General features: G+C 52.1%; 1 protein-coding gene and 1 long non-coding RNA gene across 2 annotated transcripts; one reads left to right on the forward strand and one right to left on the reverse strand.

Annotated features, from left to right (window-relative positions):
* Window positions 1-689: 689 nt before the first annotated feature.
* Window positions 690-15,560, reverse strand: CAVIN1 (caveolae associated protein 1). Its single transcript, XM_072780618.1, has 2 exons — window positions 14,926-15,560; window positions 690-3,152 (listed from the first exon to the last, which is right to left on the reverse strand). Exons 1-2 carry the CDS (start codon window positions 15,394-15,396, stop codon window positions 2,451-2,453), a joined length of 1,173 nt encoding a protein of 390 aa, XP_072636719.1. The 5' UTR covers window positions 15,397-15,560; the 3' UTR covers window positions 690-2,450.
* On the forward strand, window positions 15,425-17,033 carry LOC140606768 (uncharacterized). Its single transcript, XR_012009028.1, has 2 exons — window positions 15,425-15,555; window positions 16,840-17,033. It is a non-coding gene; the product is annotated as an uncharacterized lncRNA (long non-coding RNA).
* Window positions 17,034-17,070: the final 37 nt, after the last annotated feature.

Genomic DNA, 17,070 nt, shown 5'->3' on the forward strand with positions numbered 1-17,070 from the left:
GCCTGCTTCTCCCTCTGCCTATGTCTCTGCCTCTGTGTGTGTGTGTGTGTGTGACTATCATAAATAAATTAAAAAAAAAAAAAAAGGAAATCGGTAACTTGTGGACAGGTAGGGCAGGCTGCTTGGTCATGGGGAAGAGAGGCTGTGCAGGCAACAACATAGGTGCCCATCCCAGGATGTGGGGAGAATTAACTATGCTGTGTGGCTATGACTGGCACATATGACATTCTCTGGAATCCTTTCTCTAGGATGTTCAGCACTCTGAGTCAGGGTCTCTGACTTTTCCCCTTCCCAGTCTGCTTCCTCTAGGCCTGATTCTGACTCGGAAGTGTGGATCTGGAGGAAGCTCAAACTGAGTAGTTAACAGTGTGTCTGGAGGGCTAATGTCCTGACAGCAGGGAAGTGGATCTAGACAGTACTGGGTTACAGATTCTTAACAGACTGTGGAGCCAGGCTGCCTGGCTTAGAATCTCAGCTCTACCACTTACCGATACTTTACTTCAGACAAGTCATTCTGTGTTTCTTCACCTCTGAGATGGGGATGATAATACCCCACACACACACTCCGCACACCAGGCACATGAGGCAGGTTTAAACCAACAGTCCTCTCCCTTTTTCCCCTCCCTGGTTGTCTCCTGTCCTCCATAACCCAGCCTCTGTAATTGCCTTAGAATATAATCCAGCACAGATCCTTTTAGAAAAGCAGGTTTATTGGTCGGGCTGCTCACCAGGACACAGCAACATGACAGGCTCCCCAGAGCCCACAGGAAACTGTACCTGCCCACAACTCAGGCCCCTTCAGCCCATCAGCACCAAGGGACCTTGTCCCACAATCCCCATCCTCCCTCAGCTGAAGCATCTCCAACCATTCAGAAGAGAGAAGGGAACCAAGAAAAGGAGGACGGAGAAGCAAAGCTTTGTATTATAAAAAAAAAAAAAAAAAAAAAAAAAAAGGTTTGTGTCCCCAGGCTCCCTCCCTCCACCCCTTAAAACAATTAGCTGCAACTCTAAAAAGCAGAGAAGGGAAGATAAAGCAGAGGAGGTGAGGGAGGAGAAGGAAGCCTTCAGTCCTCCTCTTTGGACTGTGCTTTAAGGGAAAGGAAGTTGTCTTTGCTTCTGACAAGCCGCCTTTACTGGGGAGGAGCAGGGGGCACTGAAGTGTCCAGCAGAGAACCTGTCAGTGGACTCCTGGACTGGAAGTAGCATCCCTGTCATCCCCGATTCAGGAGAGGAACCCACAAAGGCAAGGAGGTCTTGGCAAGTTTTGCAGCTTTATGATACTAGCGCTAGGGAAGGATCTTAAGAAACTGCCAGGAGTGAGCCAAGGCTGGGTTGGCCCACACACTCTGGGCCATCTCCACTCCAACTCTCAGCTTGGTGGCCTGGCCATTAGCACCTTTGCTCTCTTTCCAGTTGGCCTCCCTCCTAAACTCCCAGATCTCCGCAGTCTGATGCTGCCCCCTTCTGGAACCCTCATTTTCTAGACTTGAGAAATGGGCGGCCACAAGGGGCACCATTCAGATCTCAGTGAAGGAAGAGGGATGAGACTTTCCTCTTTCTTCCCTTTGGATCATTGCTTTCTCAGTGTCCACCCTTCTTATTCTGAAAATTGTCCTGCTGTCCTCGGAGAACCCCACTAAGAGGGGGTTCTTGTCTTATGTTTCTCACGCTGCTAATGAGGAGACTTCTCCTCTCTTCACTCATTTCCACTTTCTACTATTTCCCATTCTCCTTCCCAAAGCCATAACCATGTGCTGCTGCTGCAAATGCATAAACAAATTTAAGTGCTCCCTACACCACCCCCTCCTTCCCTAGGGCTCTGCTTGGCTACAGCCTTCCTTGTTGGGACCTTTTACAGAGACAACCTGTGCTAGACTCTCATTCCAGGGTCAGGACTCACCCTACCCTCTTCCTCCAACTGCCCCAGGTTCTCCCAAAAGCTGCTTTCAAGTCCTCCCAGTATGGAGCCTCCCAAGTGGGCAAGGGTCCTCTTCAGGATTCACTCTTTCCTTTAATGGTAATTTTGGCTTTGAGGCCTCCAGGAATCAGAAGAGCTCAGTGAGCAGGAATGACAGCAGCTGGGTATGAGTGTGAGGCGGAGGTTGGGGGAAAGGCAGCCTACCCCAAGGGGAGTTGGGCGACTATGGAAATGACAGCAATTTCCCTTAATGTCCCTGACCTGGACGACCAGGACACGGACCACTCTCCTCTCCGTTCCACCCAGACTGCGCCCAAACTGGGGTTATCCATGGAGAAGGCTGCCTCCCCCTCCCGTCTTAACAGCTGTAAGACTTGGAGGGGTGCTCCTTGAGGGGCGGTGTTGTCAATTTAGAAATATCTCAGCCCGTGTGGGGCCAAGAGAGAATGCGAAAGAGAAAGTTCCAGAGGGAAAGGCATGGGGGGGCTGGGCGGGCGGGGAGGGGCGGGGCAGGGTGGCGCCCCGCGTCCGCTCAGTCGCTGTCGCTCTTGTCCACCAGCACCGCATCCGACTCCTCGGTGATCTCCAGCAGCGTGTGCACGTCGGGGCTGCTCCCGCGCAGCAGGTCGGCCGCCTCGCCGCGCTCCGCGTCGCCCTCGTCGTCGTCGGCGCCCACCTCCACCATCTCGGTGGCCTTCAGCACCTCCACCTGGCCCTCGCGGATCTTCTTGACGTGGAAGGTGAAGGGCGGCACCTTGTAGACCGCCGTCTTGGAGCGCGCGTACACCACGTGGTCGGGCGTGAAGGACTTGCGCAGCTTGTCTCGCGAGGTCTTGAGCTTCTCGCGCCGCTCGGCTGGGACGAGGCGCGTGCCCAGCTTGTTCATGCGCTTCTCGAGCGTGTGGCGCGTCTTCTCCAGGTTCTCCTTGGTCTTGAGGCGGGTCTTCTCCAGGTTTTCGCGGGTGCGCACCTTGGTCTTCTCCATCTTCTCCTTGGAGAAGGCCTTCTTGAAGTCGTCCACGCGCCGCAGGCCGCTGCGCTTGATGCGCTCGGCGCGCGACTCCTCGATGACCTCCTCCACCTCCACCGCCTCGTCGGACGACAGCTCGAGCGCCGCTGCATCCTCCTCCGGCCGCTCGCCCTCTCCCAGCTCATCGCCCTCCTTCTCGGGCAGCGCCTCTGCCTCTTTCAGCGACTTGCCGACGCTCACTTTGGCCGGCAGTTTCACTTCGTCCTAAGGGGAGAGCAGAGCCAAGAGGTGAGGGGCAGGGCGGAGGGCTGGGCGGGGACCTGGGGGACACTGAGCCAACCTGGGGCAGGATGGTGGTGATTCTGAGGAGTGCGTGGCAGCTGTGACATCGGCCCAGCTCCTTCGCCGGTGTATCCCCAGAGCCTTGGCACTGAGCTGGACACTGCCTGGGCGCCCAGTAAATATGTGTTGAATGAATGGTAACTATACAGACAGGGCGAGGCGGGGAACCGAGCTTCAGGTCGGAGATTGGCCTGTAGTGGCACCGCGCTTGGGCTAAATATCTCTGAAGCCTCCAAACCTGTTCCACGCCTGCTACATCCCTGCATCTCATTTTAAACGACTCCTTGCCCCTCGCGTCCCAGGGAACACAACTTAACTTTGGAAATGGGCAGAGCGCCCTCTGGTGCACTAAGCCGCATATTGCAATAGCCAGGCCAAAATGGAAAGGGATTTGGGGAGCGGTTGAGGGGTGGGAGTAGGGGAGTGAGCTCACAGCCAGTGTCAGGGGAACCCCTGGTAGGGTAGCGTGAAGGCAAGATTAGGGGAGTGAGTTTCCCAGACTTCAGGTCATTTCAGAACGAGTCGTAGGGAAGGGGAGCTGTGCTGGGGTCCATGCTCCCCACCCTTGACCTCCTTATACTGATTTGCTGCAGTAGAGGTCATTCCCCACCCCCCAACACATGTAGAAATTGAGAGAGGAAAGAGGAAGAAGCTGGCTGGCAGCTAAGAGCATGTTTTCTCTCCAACATGGACATTTATTCTGGTTCTGACTTCCTAGGCTTGGAATGGAAGGGATGGATTAATTTTTCCATTGTTGGTTTGTTTTTTTTGTTTTGTTTTGTTTTGTTGTTGTTGTTCTTGTTGTTGTTTTACCCCCTGGACGGGAGCTCAAGAGCCAGGAATGGGGTCATGGTCCCAGATTCCCTGAGATCTAGAGCCATTTATTTCCCTCTGCCCCTGGGAATACCTAGCACCAGCCTTGTTTTCCATTCTGGGAAGATTTTCCAAGATCCTGAGTCTGAGCCAACATTTCAGAATCTCAGGATTACCCCCCCACCCCAAGAAGGTAGGGGAGGCTGAGCACAGAAAGGGAAAGGGGGCACATCCAAGAACATAAACATAAACCCAGATCTCTTTGGCCCAGACTGTCTTTAGGGACTTCACATGAAGGAATGAGAGACTGTAGTTTTTTGAAGGGTTTTCTGAAGATTGTTTCCCAGAATTGTAAAAAAAATAAATAAAAATAAAATCCCATCTGAGAAAAATGAGGCAACATGAATCGATCCCTCATAAACACACAAACACACACACACACACACACACACACACACCACTTGGTATCTCAGCACCACCTGCTACAGAAATTCCCCCCCAGCCCCCAACCTCTTTCCTCTTCCCTCCCATCTACATCCCCCCAGTTTCCTGGTTTACACTGAAAACTAGGAACACCCTCTCCCAACTTCCTTCCCTCCCTCTCAATAGCATTAGCAAGGACAAAGACAGAATGCTGGTTCCACCCCTTCTCCCAAATTGGGCACCAGCACTGCTGGGGATCAAGCTACCTCAAGCTCTCATTACTCAACTACACCTCCCAGCAGGCAAGGTGATCTGGGCTCAGGGCATGCTGGGACTTGTAGTCTCCACCTGCCATAGCTGGCTTAGTACTATCATTCTGTCCATCCCTCTGCCTCTTATCAAGCATAGAGGCACTGAAGGGGTATTTTCCTTGTTCTAGGTGTAAGAGAGTTCCAACCTCTCCTTATTTATTCATGAGAGATACAGAGAGGCAGAGACACAGGGAGAGGGAGAAGCAGGCTCCTGCAGGGAGCCTGATAGGGGACTCCATCCTGGGTCTCCAGGATCACACCCTGGGCAGATGCTAAACCGCTGAGCCACCCAGTCATCTAACCTCTTTTAACATTCCTTCTGATTTCCCTTTTTTTTTTTTTTAAGATTTTTTTTAAATTTTTTTTTTCATTTATTTATGATAGTCACACACACACACACAGAGAGAGAGAGAGAGAGAGAGAGGCAGGGGCACAGGCAGAGGGAGAATCAGGCTCCATGCACCGGGAGCCCGACATGGGACTCGATCCCAGGACTCCAGGATCACGCCCTGGGCCAAAGGCAGGCGCCAAACTGCTGAGCCACCCAGGGATCCCCTCCTTCTGATTTCCAGTTGTACTCTTTGCGTTTCCTTTTAACAGTCACTTCTCTCTGCCTGCTACTCTAGTCCTCTCTCCTACACACCATTTTATTACTCTCCATGATCTAACTCTCTACTACCTCTTCATCCCTCTTCACCCATAATTTGCCTGCACCTCCAGTATCAAAAAAATTCCAGTTCTAATCTCTCCTTCACAGCCTGATTTTTTTTTATTTTTTTATTTTTTATTTTTTGTGCCTGATATTTTAAAATTTTTATTTATCTATTCATGAGAGACAGAAAGAGAGAGAGACAGAGACACAAGCAGAGGGAGAAGCAGGCTCCACACAAGGACCCTGATGCGGTACTTGATCCCAGGATTCTGGGATCATGCCCTGAGCTGAAGACAGATGCTCAGCCACCCAGACGTCGCAGCAACTTCTCTGATTAAAACCCCACACATGCTCCACCAAAGGGTAGTGGAAAACCCCTCCTTTCGCTAAACTCAGACAATGTGGATGAGCTAGGGAAAGGATTAGGGTGATGGGCAGGGAATAGTCAGGAAACAGTCCCAGCTGCTGGAAAACAAATTGACATTGTCTCCCTGCCCCACCCCCAGCATCCCTGATACCACATCCCACCCCCATCCTTGCCCTACCCCACCCCCTAAAGGCTGAGCTGATTGGTTTTCCTGGCCCCTGGCTTCCTAGATTAAAGGTGTTTGCCAAAAAATAAAAATAAAAATAAAAATAAAAATAAAGGTGTTTGCCAGCTGAGCTTGAAAGCGAACAGGGCTAGGGACGGAGTTGCAGACCTCTTATAGCCAATCCCATCTTCCTAGTTCCTGATGAAAGTTCTCAAATACAACATCAGGGAGCAATCCCAGTGAAGGGAGGTTTATTATTTTTTTTTAAGATTTTATTTATTTATTCATGGGGGGGGGGGCAGGCAGAGACATAGGCCGAGGGAGAAGCAGGCTCCCTGCAGGGAGCCCCATGTGGGACTTGATCCCAGGGCCCCAGGATCACGCCCTGAGCCAAAGGCAGACTCTCAACCACTGAGCCACCCAGGGGCCCCTGAAGGGAGGTTTATTCCTGGATTTGAAGGGGTCTCTCCCACTCCAGAAAGGTATATGGAAATATAATAACCCCATTCATTGTAGGTTTCCCCCAGAGTGATGGCTTAACACCAGAGGAGCTGCCTTGGTGGAAGGTCAGGGGATGGGGGAAGAAATAACTTGACCTAAGTCCCTGGATAGTGTCCCGTGGACTGGCTCTGCAGAGGGTATACCACTATGACTAGCTTTTCCCCTCCATTAATGGATTTTTTCTTTTCTCCCCGTTTCCAAGCCAGGTTTCCCCTATGACTCACAGGCTCGGAGTGCTGTCTTGACCCCATCTGCCTGTTGCTACAACAACCACCAACACAATTCCAAAGCGCCTCCCTCCACCCTGGGTGCAATGGCCAGGCACCCTTGTCCCACCCCTACTGCCCTGGCAGAGCTCCTGCACCAAAGGAGGGGCTTCCGGGAGTGGCAAGGAGGGAGGGCTCTGCTTGTTCTGTTTTCACGTTTTTATTAAACAAAACCACCACTCCCAACAGGCTTGGTTTCCAGAGTTACCTTTAATGACCAGGTCTGAGCAAAAGCATGCACAGTTTCCCCTGCCCCCCACCAAGCACACACAGCTCTCCGACCCAGGAAGGCACCAGTCCAAGATGAGTCTCAGGAGCCCCAGGGAGGCTTCCCGCCCCTTCCACTCCACTGCCCAACCCTGCATATACACTGACGATCCTCTGGCTTAGGAAGATTTTAATATGATTATAATGTAATGGAGCACCTACTATGTGCCTAGTCCTTGGCCAGGCACTTCACGTTTGTCAGGGAGAAGGGACAATGTCATATAACTATAAGTAGCCTTTCTTTCCTTTCCTTTTTTTTTTTTTTTTTAATCTTTTTGTTTTTTTTTTAAGATTAAAAAAAAAGAGAGAGAGCATGAGTTAGGGGAGAGGCAGAGGGAGAGGCAGACTCCCTGCCAAGCAGGGAGCCTGGGGCTCCATCCCAGGATCCTGGAATCATGACTTGAGCTGAAGGTAGATGCTTAACCGAATGAGCCACCCCGGTGCCCTAATCTTTTTTTTCTTTTTAAAGAAAGTTCTATACCCAATGTGGGGCTCAAACTCATGACCCCAAGATCAAGAGTCACATCCTCTACAGACTGAGCCAGCCGGGTGCCCCGGGAGCCTCTCTTGCCTTAGAGCTCTGTCCCCAACTACTGCCTGGAAATAACCAGAGAAGTCTTTGGAGAGGGCGTTCAGAGACCCCGGATCTGCTCAGAAAGTAAGTGAGAAGAGGGTGCAAGACTTAGGGAGAGGTAGAAAAGAGGGAAAGTTGTAAAAACTCAGGATTGTTACTTTAGATTCCCAAGACAAGGGGTGAGAGACACCAAAGGCAGAGGGTCCTTTCTGCTGGAGCAGGATTCTCCATAGGGGTAATGTTGCCCCCAAGAGGGTGGAATATGATTTTTGAGGAGAGGAAATTTTAGATATTGCAATAGCTTGTAGTGTTCAAAGAGTTCCAGTACATACACAGATACATAGTTATCTATAGAATTAAATTTTCATGGAGGAGCGGACAGTTAGGGAAAAAAATGTCTAAAACTCCTTAGACGGATGATTTTGGAAAAAAAGAAAAAAAAAAAGTTGAGGAAACCCTTTTGTGCTATAGGGAAGCCAGAGGATCCAAGCCAGACCCAGCTAAAATGTCCCCCCTTCTGGCCTCTCTGAGTTGGCAGCTTTTGGGTGCCCCGCCCAAGGCAGGATCTGGCAAACATAAGGGATCCCTTTGCAAAACATTTTCTAAAAAAAAAAAAAAAAGGAAAAAATAAGTGTAAATGTTTTCCTCAGCCACAGAGAGGGGGTGGACAGGACACAGAACAGACCCCAGGCAGGCCTGGGCCTTATGAGGGCCCTCTCCAAAGAAGCTTTGAGCCAAACTGGCCTGTCCCTGAGGAGTCAGAAGGGGAACAGGAAGGAGAATCAGATGCCATGGCACAGTTTCATGCAATTTCATGCAGGGCAGCACTGGGTGAAGCTCCAGTATGGTGTTTGCTGTGTCTACTATTAAGACAGAAACTGAGAGGTAAGGGAGGGCCCCATCCCTTTACCTCCCACCCCATTGCACACACCACATTCCCCTGAACTCTGCATAATGCGAGAGTGTTTTCACAATACCCACCACCCACCGGAGGCTTTGTAGAGGCCTGCCATCCCGACACTGACCACCACTAAGGAGTGAGCTGATGGTGGACTGGAGTAACACCCCATATCCCCAACCGCATGTCACCAGGAGACCCTAAGTGCCCCCACCAGCCATCGGCTCCTCTGGGGTGGGCAGAGGCACAGGCTCTGGGTAATAGGGCAGTGTCCTAGGCGGCTGGTCAAAGAGTGGGAGCTCAGGCACTGTCTCAGGCTTCAGGTCAAAGGGCTCAGTCTCAGGCAGAAGGTCAAATGGCACGATCTTGGGTGTGGCCAGGTCAGAGGGTGCTTTCAGCTTCTTCTTGGGCTAAGATGAGGAAAAGGGGTTTAAATGGGGCTTGAGATGGGGGCGGATGGAGTTGAGAGAAAGAGGATTTTAGTGGGCATGCAGAATTGAAGTTGGTAAGTAGGGGGAAGGGAATATGGCAGGTATTAGACTAGAAAGGAACCATATTTTAAATGCTTCATCAAGAAGGCCCTGGGGTTGAAAGTGGGACAAACCCAAGCCCATGTTTAATAAAAAATTTATTTTTTTTAAAGATTTTATTTATTTATTCATAGACACACAGAGAGAGAGACAGAGGGAGAAGCAGGCTCCATGCAGGGAACCTGATGTGGGACTCGATCCCGGGATTCCAGGATCACACCCCGGGCTGCAGGTGGCACCAAACCACTGTGCCACCGGGGCTGCCCTTAATAAACAATTTAAACAGAGCCCCACTCTTCCTCTAGAATCTTCCCCACTCCCATCCTTAGCTTCCTGCTTTCTATCCCTACCTAGGTGTGGTTGTGGGATAATGCTATTGAGGGCTGGAGTGAAGGAGTAAGAGGCTGCTGGGATGGAGAAGGAGCTCTCTAAGAGGTCAGTTATTGACTCTAGCTGGGGAGGCTTTCATGAATGAAAAAGAAGGCAAGTAGACGAACAACTCCACTTTCTTCAGAGTCCTATGCTGCTGATCCCATTTCTTGTTAGTTCCCTGGGGCAGGGTGGGCACTGGGTGCTGCCCTGGATAAGAAGAGGAAGAGGCATAGAAGAGTGACATCCTGGCTGTTTCCCTTTGGCCATGTCCCCACCTCTTGCCTCCCTTGCCACCCCTCCCCCTCCCCATGCCTGGGATAAAGGACTCCAAGATGCAGAGAGAAATCAGGAACAAAAACCAAGCTTTTTTTTATGACAGGTGGGCCTGCATCCTGGAAGACCTAGTGGTAGTTCCCATTTTCCCTCTTAAGGGGCTGAGCTGCCACTTTTGCTTTGGTCCATCATGAGAAGTCAGGGAGAGGGACGGTTAAGGGCACTACCAGACTCCAGTGACACAGTGTTGGGGAAAGGCCAACATAGCAGGTGCCAACCTGCCCTGTGGAGTACAAGCAGCAGGAGGAAGTGGCAGGGATGTCAAGGAGAAAGCCAACTGGTCCTCTCATAGCCAGATGCAGAGTCCATGCCAGGGGGTACCCATACTGGCCAGGGAGCTCCATGCCTTACCTTCTATACTGCTCCTCTCCCACTGTCATTGGCGAGTGTCATTGGTCATTGGCTCTGCTTCAGCACTAGGAGGCTGAGTAGCTAATGGCCACCAATCTTAGCCACTCTTAGCAATGTTGATTGCAGCTGTACATGTACACGCATACACATAGCAGCCTGAGTGCAGGGACCCTGCAGCTGTCTCCCTTGGAGGATGAAGGAGACAGAACTAACCCTCTGTTAGAATAACCTCCACTCTGATTTATAATATATTTTTTAAGGATTTTATTTATTTATTCATCAGAGACAGAGGCAGAGACACAGGCAGAGGGAGAAGCAGGCTCCATGCAGGGAGCCCAACATGGGACTCCATCCCCGGTCTCCAGGATCACGCCCTGGGCCGAAGGCAGACGCTAAACTGCTGAGCCCCCCGGACTGCCCATCCACCCTGATTTCTGCTGCAGAGCCCAGGAATGGAAGGAGGAAGGAGGAAGTGGGCAGAGAATATAGCAGAAGAAGGGGTACCACCTGGATTCTGGCCCCACCTTTGACCCCCACTAACTTCAGTGACTAGACAGGTTAACTTCCCCTCCCTGGACCTTTACTTCCCCAGCTACAGAATGAAGAAGCTGAAGTTGATTATCTATGAAGCATCTTCCAGCTCAAAAAATCTGTAATGGCAGAATAATGAAATATTCACAAAGGTATGCTTCAATAAAATGGAACAAACGACTACTCATCACTGAGGCTGGTTACCTAGCAACAATGTCCTCTCACTTCTATCAGTTGCTTACTCTGTGCCATTGCATCCCTTTTTTATTTTGACTTTTACAATAGTCAGACTTTATATATATATATAAAAAAAAAATCAGGGGCAGCCCAAGTGGCTCAGTGGTTTAGCGCCGCCTTCAGCCTAGGGTGTGATCCTTGAGACCTGGGATCAAGTCCCACGTCGGGCTCCCTGCATGGAGCCTGCTTCTCCCTCTGCCTGTGTCTCTGCCTCTCTCTCCCTCTGTGTCTCTCATGAATAAATAAATAAAATATTTTTTTAAAAAAATCAGACAGGGATCCCTGGGTGGCACAGCGGTTTGGCGCCTGCCTTTGGCCCAGGGCGTGATCCTGGTAGACCCGGGATCGAATCCCACATCGGGCTCCTGGTGCATGGAGCCTGCTTCTCCCTCTGCCTGTGTCTCTGCACCTCTCTCTCTCTGTGACTATCATAAATAAATAAAAATTAAAAAAAAATCAGACGGAGGAGTACTATTTCCTTTGGTCTTAGGATTACCCCTAAAAATACCCTCCCTGCTTTGGATCCAGTGACCAGAAAAACTTCAGCTTTTTGGAGGAAGCACTCTTTCCATGGCCACTAGTCTTAGCGGGTGAGAGAGATAAGAGCCCCACATTGGGGTATTTGGGGACAAAAGTTTGGAGTTCTTCTTAACAAAAGAGCCCTGATTTGCCTTAAATCCAGGAAAGAGCTATATGGGTTAGGTTAGGATTTGGGGAGGAAAAGCCAGCATGCCCTCATTCCAGCCTGTTGCCCTCACTTTTAAAGCCTCCAAGCTCTTAATCCCTTAAATGCTTCCTGGTCCTATCCTCAGGCACTTGGAACAGGTCTGATGGGTCCCCTCAAAACTGCTCCAAAAAATGTTTATTTCCGTTTTATCCCCTTTTTCTGCATTCTAAAAGTACACTAATAATTTCTAAATCTGGATGGAATGCCAAACTGCTAGTTTTTGTTAGGGAGATACGGAAATGCCAGACAACAGTAATTACTCAGAAGTGGGCTCAAGGTGAGGGCTCTGATATCCTGGGGTAGGAGGTACTGAATTTCATGGGGGGGTAGGGTAGGGGACCAAACGCAACCTTAACCTATGAAATCATTATGTCTAGCAGTTCCTTGAATATGAGGTGAGGCCACAGAAGGGATTCTCTCCTTTATCCTCCCCCACCAATGACCTGATCCCACAGCTGGGGCCTTCCTGGCCTTTTGTTCTCCCCTTACTCCACCCCCACTGCCACATCATCACCTCCCACATCTGCAGTGGGGAATACAGTATCCTCTCCCCTGTTCCCATTCTAGAGAACTCACACTCTCCCAGGAGGCCTTTCTCCAAATCTCTCTCTCTCTCTCTCTGCCTGGCCACCCAAGCATCCTACTTCTCAGCCTGACATAAATGCTGCCGCCCCCAATCTTCCCTATTAGGTCTGCCAAGGCACAGAGCTATTTTTACCTCATTCTCTTCCCAGGCCTGTAGACCTCAGAGAGGAGCAGCCTTTGCTTTTCCTTTAGCAGCTGATTACCCCCACGCCCTTGTCCCCTACCTGGACATCTGTTCTGCAGCTCAGGGAAGCGGTACTTCCCTAAGCCCCATCCTTGTTCCTGGAATCTTTTCCTTACCTCTGAGCTCCTCTCCAGGTTGGAACCATATTACTTCTTGGTTATTTGCCCTGTGGTTCAGGGGCTCAGGGTCCCCAGTTTGAGCCATTCTTTCTAACCTTCTGCCTCCCACTGGCCCTGGTTGAGTGCAGACGCTGTCAAAGCCACCCTGTGATTCAACCTCCTACCCTACTCCCACAGACACACGATATACAGATCTCTACTGGTTGCTGAGAGGGAGTAACAGATGCCCCTGGCCTCTGTACATGAGTTTTTCTTCCTCAATACCCGTCCTTCTCTCAGCATCTCCACCTTTGACATAGGTTTGCCTCAAGGCAGAGAACTTTCCCATGTCTACAGTTTGGGATACTTAGTTTTTCTTTTAAGATTTTATTTATTTATTTATTCACGAGAAACAGAGAGGCAGAGACACAGGTAGAGGGAGAAGCCGGCTCCATGCAGGGAGCCCGACGTGGGACTCGATTCCAGGTCTCCAGGATCAGGCCCTGGGCCGCAGGCAGCGCTAGACTGCTGAGCCACCTGGGCTGCCCTCGTCTGGGATATTTAGAGTGGGGACGGCAATGTATCCAAGCCCTTCAGGGCAACCCTATAATACACCAGGCTGTGGAGAAAATAGCTGGCTGGCTGTCCCAGACCCCTGCATGGTGGTCTGCCCTCAGTGACACCCCCCCACACACACACACCAGTGCTAATCATCTCTTTTTAAAATCTCTCTTGGGCAGCCCAGTGGCTCAGCGGCTCAGCGGCACCTTCAGCCCAGGGTGTGATCCAGGAGACCTGGGATCGAGTCCCACGTCAGGCTCCCTGCATGGAGCCTGCTTCTCCCTCTCTGCCTGTGTCTCTGCCTCTCTGTGTGTCTCTCATGAATAAATAAATAAAATCTTAAAAAAAAAAAAAAAACAAACGAAAAAACTCTCTCACACACACTTCTCCAAGCAGTTAGATTAAGGGGAAACAACTCTAGACATTTTCTACCAGAGTAATGTGGGTGGGTGGGTAGGTGAGCTCCTTGAGCCACTTGGGTGGAGTCCCTGGGCATTGGAGGGAGGGGGAGAACACCACTTCTGTCTCTCCCATCACCATCTTCTCAGATGGGTACAAGTTTACCCATCCCTTTCTGTCTACTATTCCGAAACACTTGTCCTAATCTGCATCTCTCTGAGCTCCTCCTATGGAGACCCAGCCAAGGACCTCAACGTATGGCAGATTGTTACCCAGAACCCAGTTTGACCAGGCCCTGGTGCAGTCAGGAAAACCACAGCTCCCTATAGGTTTTCTCATGTAGAGGGTGTGGGAAATCTAGCCTTCCTTTTCTTTCCACTCCCTTCTGTAGGGAGAGGAAGGGGCAGAGGGAGCATAGACTAACTACTTCACTACCGTGATCTCACCTCCTTTGGGTCGGAACCTCAGCCTGGCCTGTGGGAAGCCCAGAGAAGCAGAAGCTGGGCACATATACCTACCTGATTAAAGATCACCAGGCCCTCAGCTCAGAACCACTTCTAATGGGATTGGAGAAGGGGGGGGGGGGTGGAGAGGGCCAGCGACACTGCGATTTCCATGTTTATTTGGGTTTATGATACAAAAATGGCATTTTTACCCAAGCGGGCAGAACGGGGAGAGGTGCAAAGGAAGCAACAAGCGACCTGGGCGGAGCCTGGGGCGCGCCAGCCTCCTCCCGCCTGTCCGCCTGCTGCTCTGCGGTCCCGCAGGCCAGCAGGGTGATTCTCGGCGCCTAGATCGCCGGACTTGCCGGGGTTGCCCACTCTGCTCCACCAGCCCCTCTTGCACTCCTCATGTCGTTCCCCACTCCCTCCTCACCACCCCCGCCCCTACTTTCATCTTGCAGAAAGGGTTCGGGACCGCTGCGCTGCCGGCGTCCCCAAGATCCTGAAAGTGCCCATAGGCCAGGGGCAGATCGCAGCGAGGGGACGCGGGGGCAGCCGAGGCCCTTGCGGGTCCGGGGGCGTGGGCTGGCGGTCGCGTCCCTCGCCTGGCGCAGCCCCCGCGGGTGCGTGCCTGAGCCCTGAATCACCCGCTATATCGGGCGGGCAGCGCTGGAGGCCCCAAACCTCGGCCGCGCCGCCAGTGTCCGCTTACAGCGGGCCCACCGGCCGCCAGGGACCCTGGTTTTCCCCCAAACCCCTGGCAAGTAAGAAAACTTCACAGAGCCGAGTTGGGAAAGGTCTGCGAGGGGGAGCGTCCCCGAGTCCTGCCTCCTAACTCTTGCGAGTTTGTCATCAGGTGGAGGGGGCTCAGTGAGAAGGCGTGGGGTGCGCAGCGCGCCCCTCTGCGCGCTCCAGGAATCCGCCGCCCACTCCGCCCCACCCCACCCCACCCCACTCCACCCCACCCCACCCCAGCTGCGCGCGCCGGAAGGAGGGTGGGTCCCCCGCGCCTCGCCAGGCTGGCGGGAGCGCCGCACAGCGGGCAGGTCCCCCTACCCCAAGCCCCGGAGACCGCGGGCCGGGCGCGGTCCGCCCCTCCAGCTCACCTGGTAGATCATGACTTTAAAGTTGCGGCGCCGCAGCAGCTCGGCCTCATTGACCTCCAACTTCTTGATCTGGCCGGCCTGGCGCTCCAGGCTGCCGCGCACAGTCTTCACGTTGACGCTGACCTTGCGCACCTTCTCCAGCAACTTGCTCACGGTGTTGCTCGTGGTGGCGTGTGCCTTGCCCAGCTTGCTTAGCTCGCCCTGGATGCTCTGCACGGCACCTTCCATCTCCGCCTGCCGTTCCTCCAGCTGGGCTTGAGTCAGCTGGATCTGGTCGACGGCGCCGATGATTTTGTCCAGAAGGCTCAGCACCAGCACGCCGTTCACCTGGTCCGACTTGATCAGCTCCTCAGAGCCGGCCCCTGACGGCTCCTCCGCCGCTGGCTCCCCCATGGGGGAGGACCCCGGGTCCCCGACTTCGGGGTACCCGGGAAGTGGCTGCTCGATGATATGGAGCTGGGTGTCCTCCATGGCTAGCCGGAGCCGTGCGGGGCCGGCCGGGTGGAGCTGGAGCCCAGGAGAGGAGGAAGAACCGGAGGGGGGGAAGCGAGAAAGAGCGGAGAGCCGAGGAAACTCGAGCCACGTCCGTGCGCACCGGGACGGTGGCCAGAACTGTGGGGCGGGGAATCGGTGAGCTCCCTGGCTCCCGGGCCAAACCCCGGAATCTCATTGCCTATTGGCTGGCTCCACCCCAGAAAGGGAGGGACCGGGGCAGAAGGGGAGACCGATGATGAGGAAGGGGGGCAACTGAGGGGGACCCAAGAGCCGAGCGCCCCACCCTTTCCAGGATGGTTGGAATAGTTGGAGCAGGAGACTAGGGCCTCGGCTGCCAGTGGAGGCCGCGCAGCGGGACTGGGGCGGAGGAATGTGAGCCGGGAAAGGGAAACAGGTCCTAGAGTAGGGCTTTTTCCCTCCCGCTTTTTTTTTTTTTTTTTGCTCACCCACAAACCCGCCTAAGCCTTTAAAGTTCTAGAGCGGGGTGTCAGGTAGAACATGAGATCCTAAAATCATATGCAAAACACTGCATTTGCCGGTATTTGAGAGGGGAAAAAATCCATGGCTTACACAGTCTTTTTCGAAGGGACGTCTACCTTCCCCACAGCCAAGTTAATAACCACTGTTCCAGAAAGCTTGAAGGGTTCTGGGGTACCCAGCTGCCTGAGGCAGTAGAATATGTGATTCTTGATCTTGGGGTTGTGAGTTCAAGCCCCAGCTTAGGTGCAGAAATTCTTTAAAAGTAAAATCCTTTTTAAAAGATTTTTATTTATTTATTTGAGAAAGAGAGGGAGAGGGAGAGAGATCATAAGAGGGGTGGAGAGGCTGAGGGAAAGAGAGAGCAGACTCTCACAGAGCAGGGAGACTGTTCTGGGCTGGGTCTCCATGCCAGTCTCCATGTGGGGCTGATCCCAAGACCCAGCCAGGAATCATTACCTGAGCCAAAGGCAGATGCTTAACCAACTGAGCTACCCAGGCACCCCTTAAAAATAAAATATTTTGGGATCCCTGGGTGGCTCAGCAGTTTAGCACCTGCCTTCCGCCCAGGGTGCGATCCTGGAGTCCCGGGATTGAGTCCCATGTCGGGCTCCCTGCATGGAGCCTGCTTCTCCCTCTGCCTGTGTCTCTGCCTCTCTTTCATGAATAAATAAATAAAATCTTAAAAAAAAAAAAAAAAGAAGCTCTATAATTAAAAAAAATAAAAAAATAATAAATAATAAAATATTGTTTAAACTGCTTGAGGGGTTGTTTGGGGAAGGGAGAAATTAGATTTAGGATCAGAGTGGTAGTGAGGGGCTGCAAAGCTCCTGTAGATTCCTTTTAGAATTATACTAAGAGTAGGATTAAGTTGGACAATAAAATAGAAAGTAAAACCCGTTACAACAACTTCTCACCTCTCTCTAAAAATTACCTTTCCAGGGCAGCCTGGGTGGCTCAGCGGTTTAGTGCCTGCCTTCAGCCCAGGTCGTGATCCTGGAGACCCGGGATCGAGTCCCACATTGGGCAACCTGCACAAAGCCTGCTTCTCCCTCTGCCTGTGTCTCTGCCTCTGTGTGTGTGTGTCTCTCTGGGTGTGTCTCAGAGATAAATGAATAAAATCTTTAAAAAAATTACCTTTCCTTGTTTCCCTTGCCAGAGAGGCCTAGGTCA

The sequence above is a fragment of the Canis lupus genome, chromosome 16 (genome assembly GCF_048164855.1).
Source record: "Canis lupus baileyi chromosome 16, mCanLup2.hap1, whole genome shotgun sequence".
Classification (NCBI taxonomy): Eukaryota; Metazoa; Chordata; class Mammalia; order Carnivora; family Canidae; genus Canis; species Canis lupus.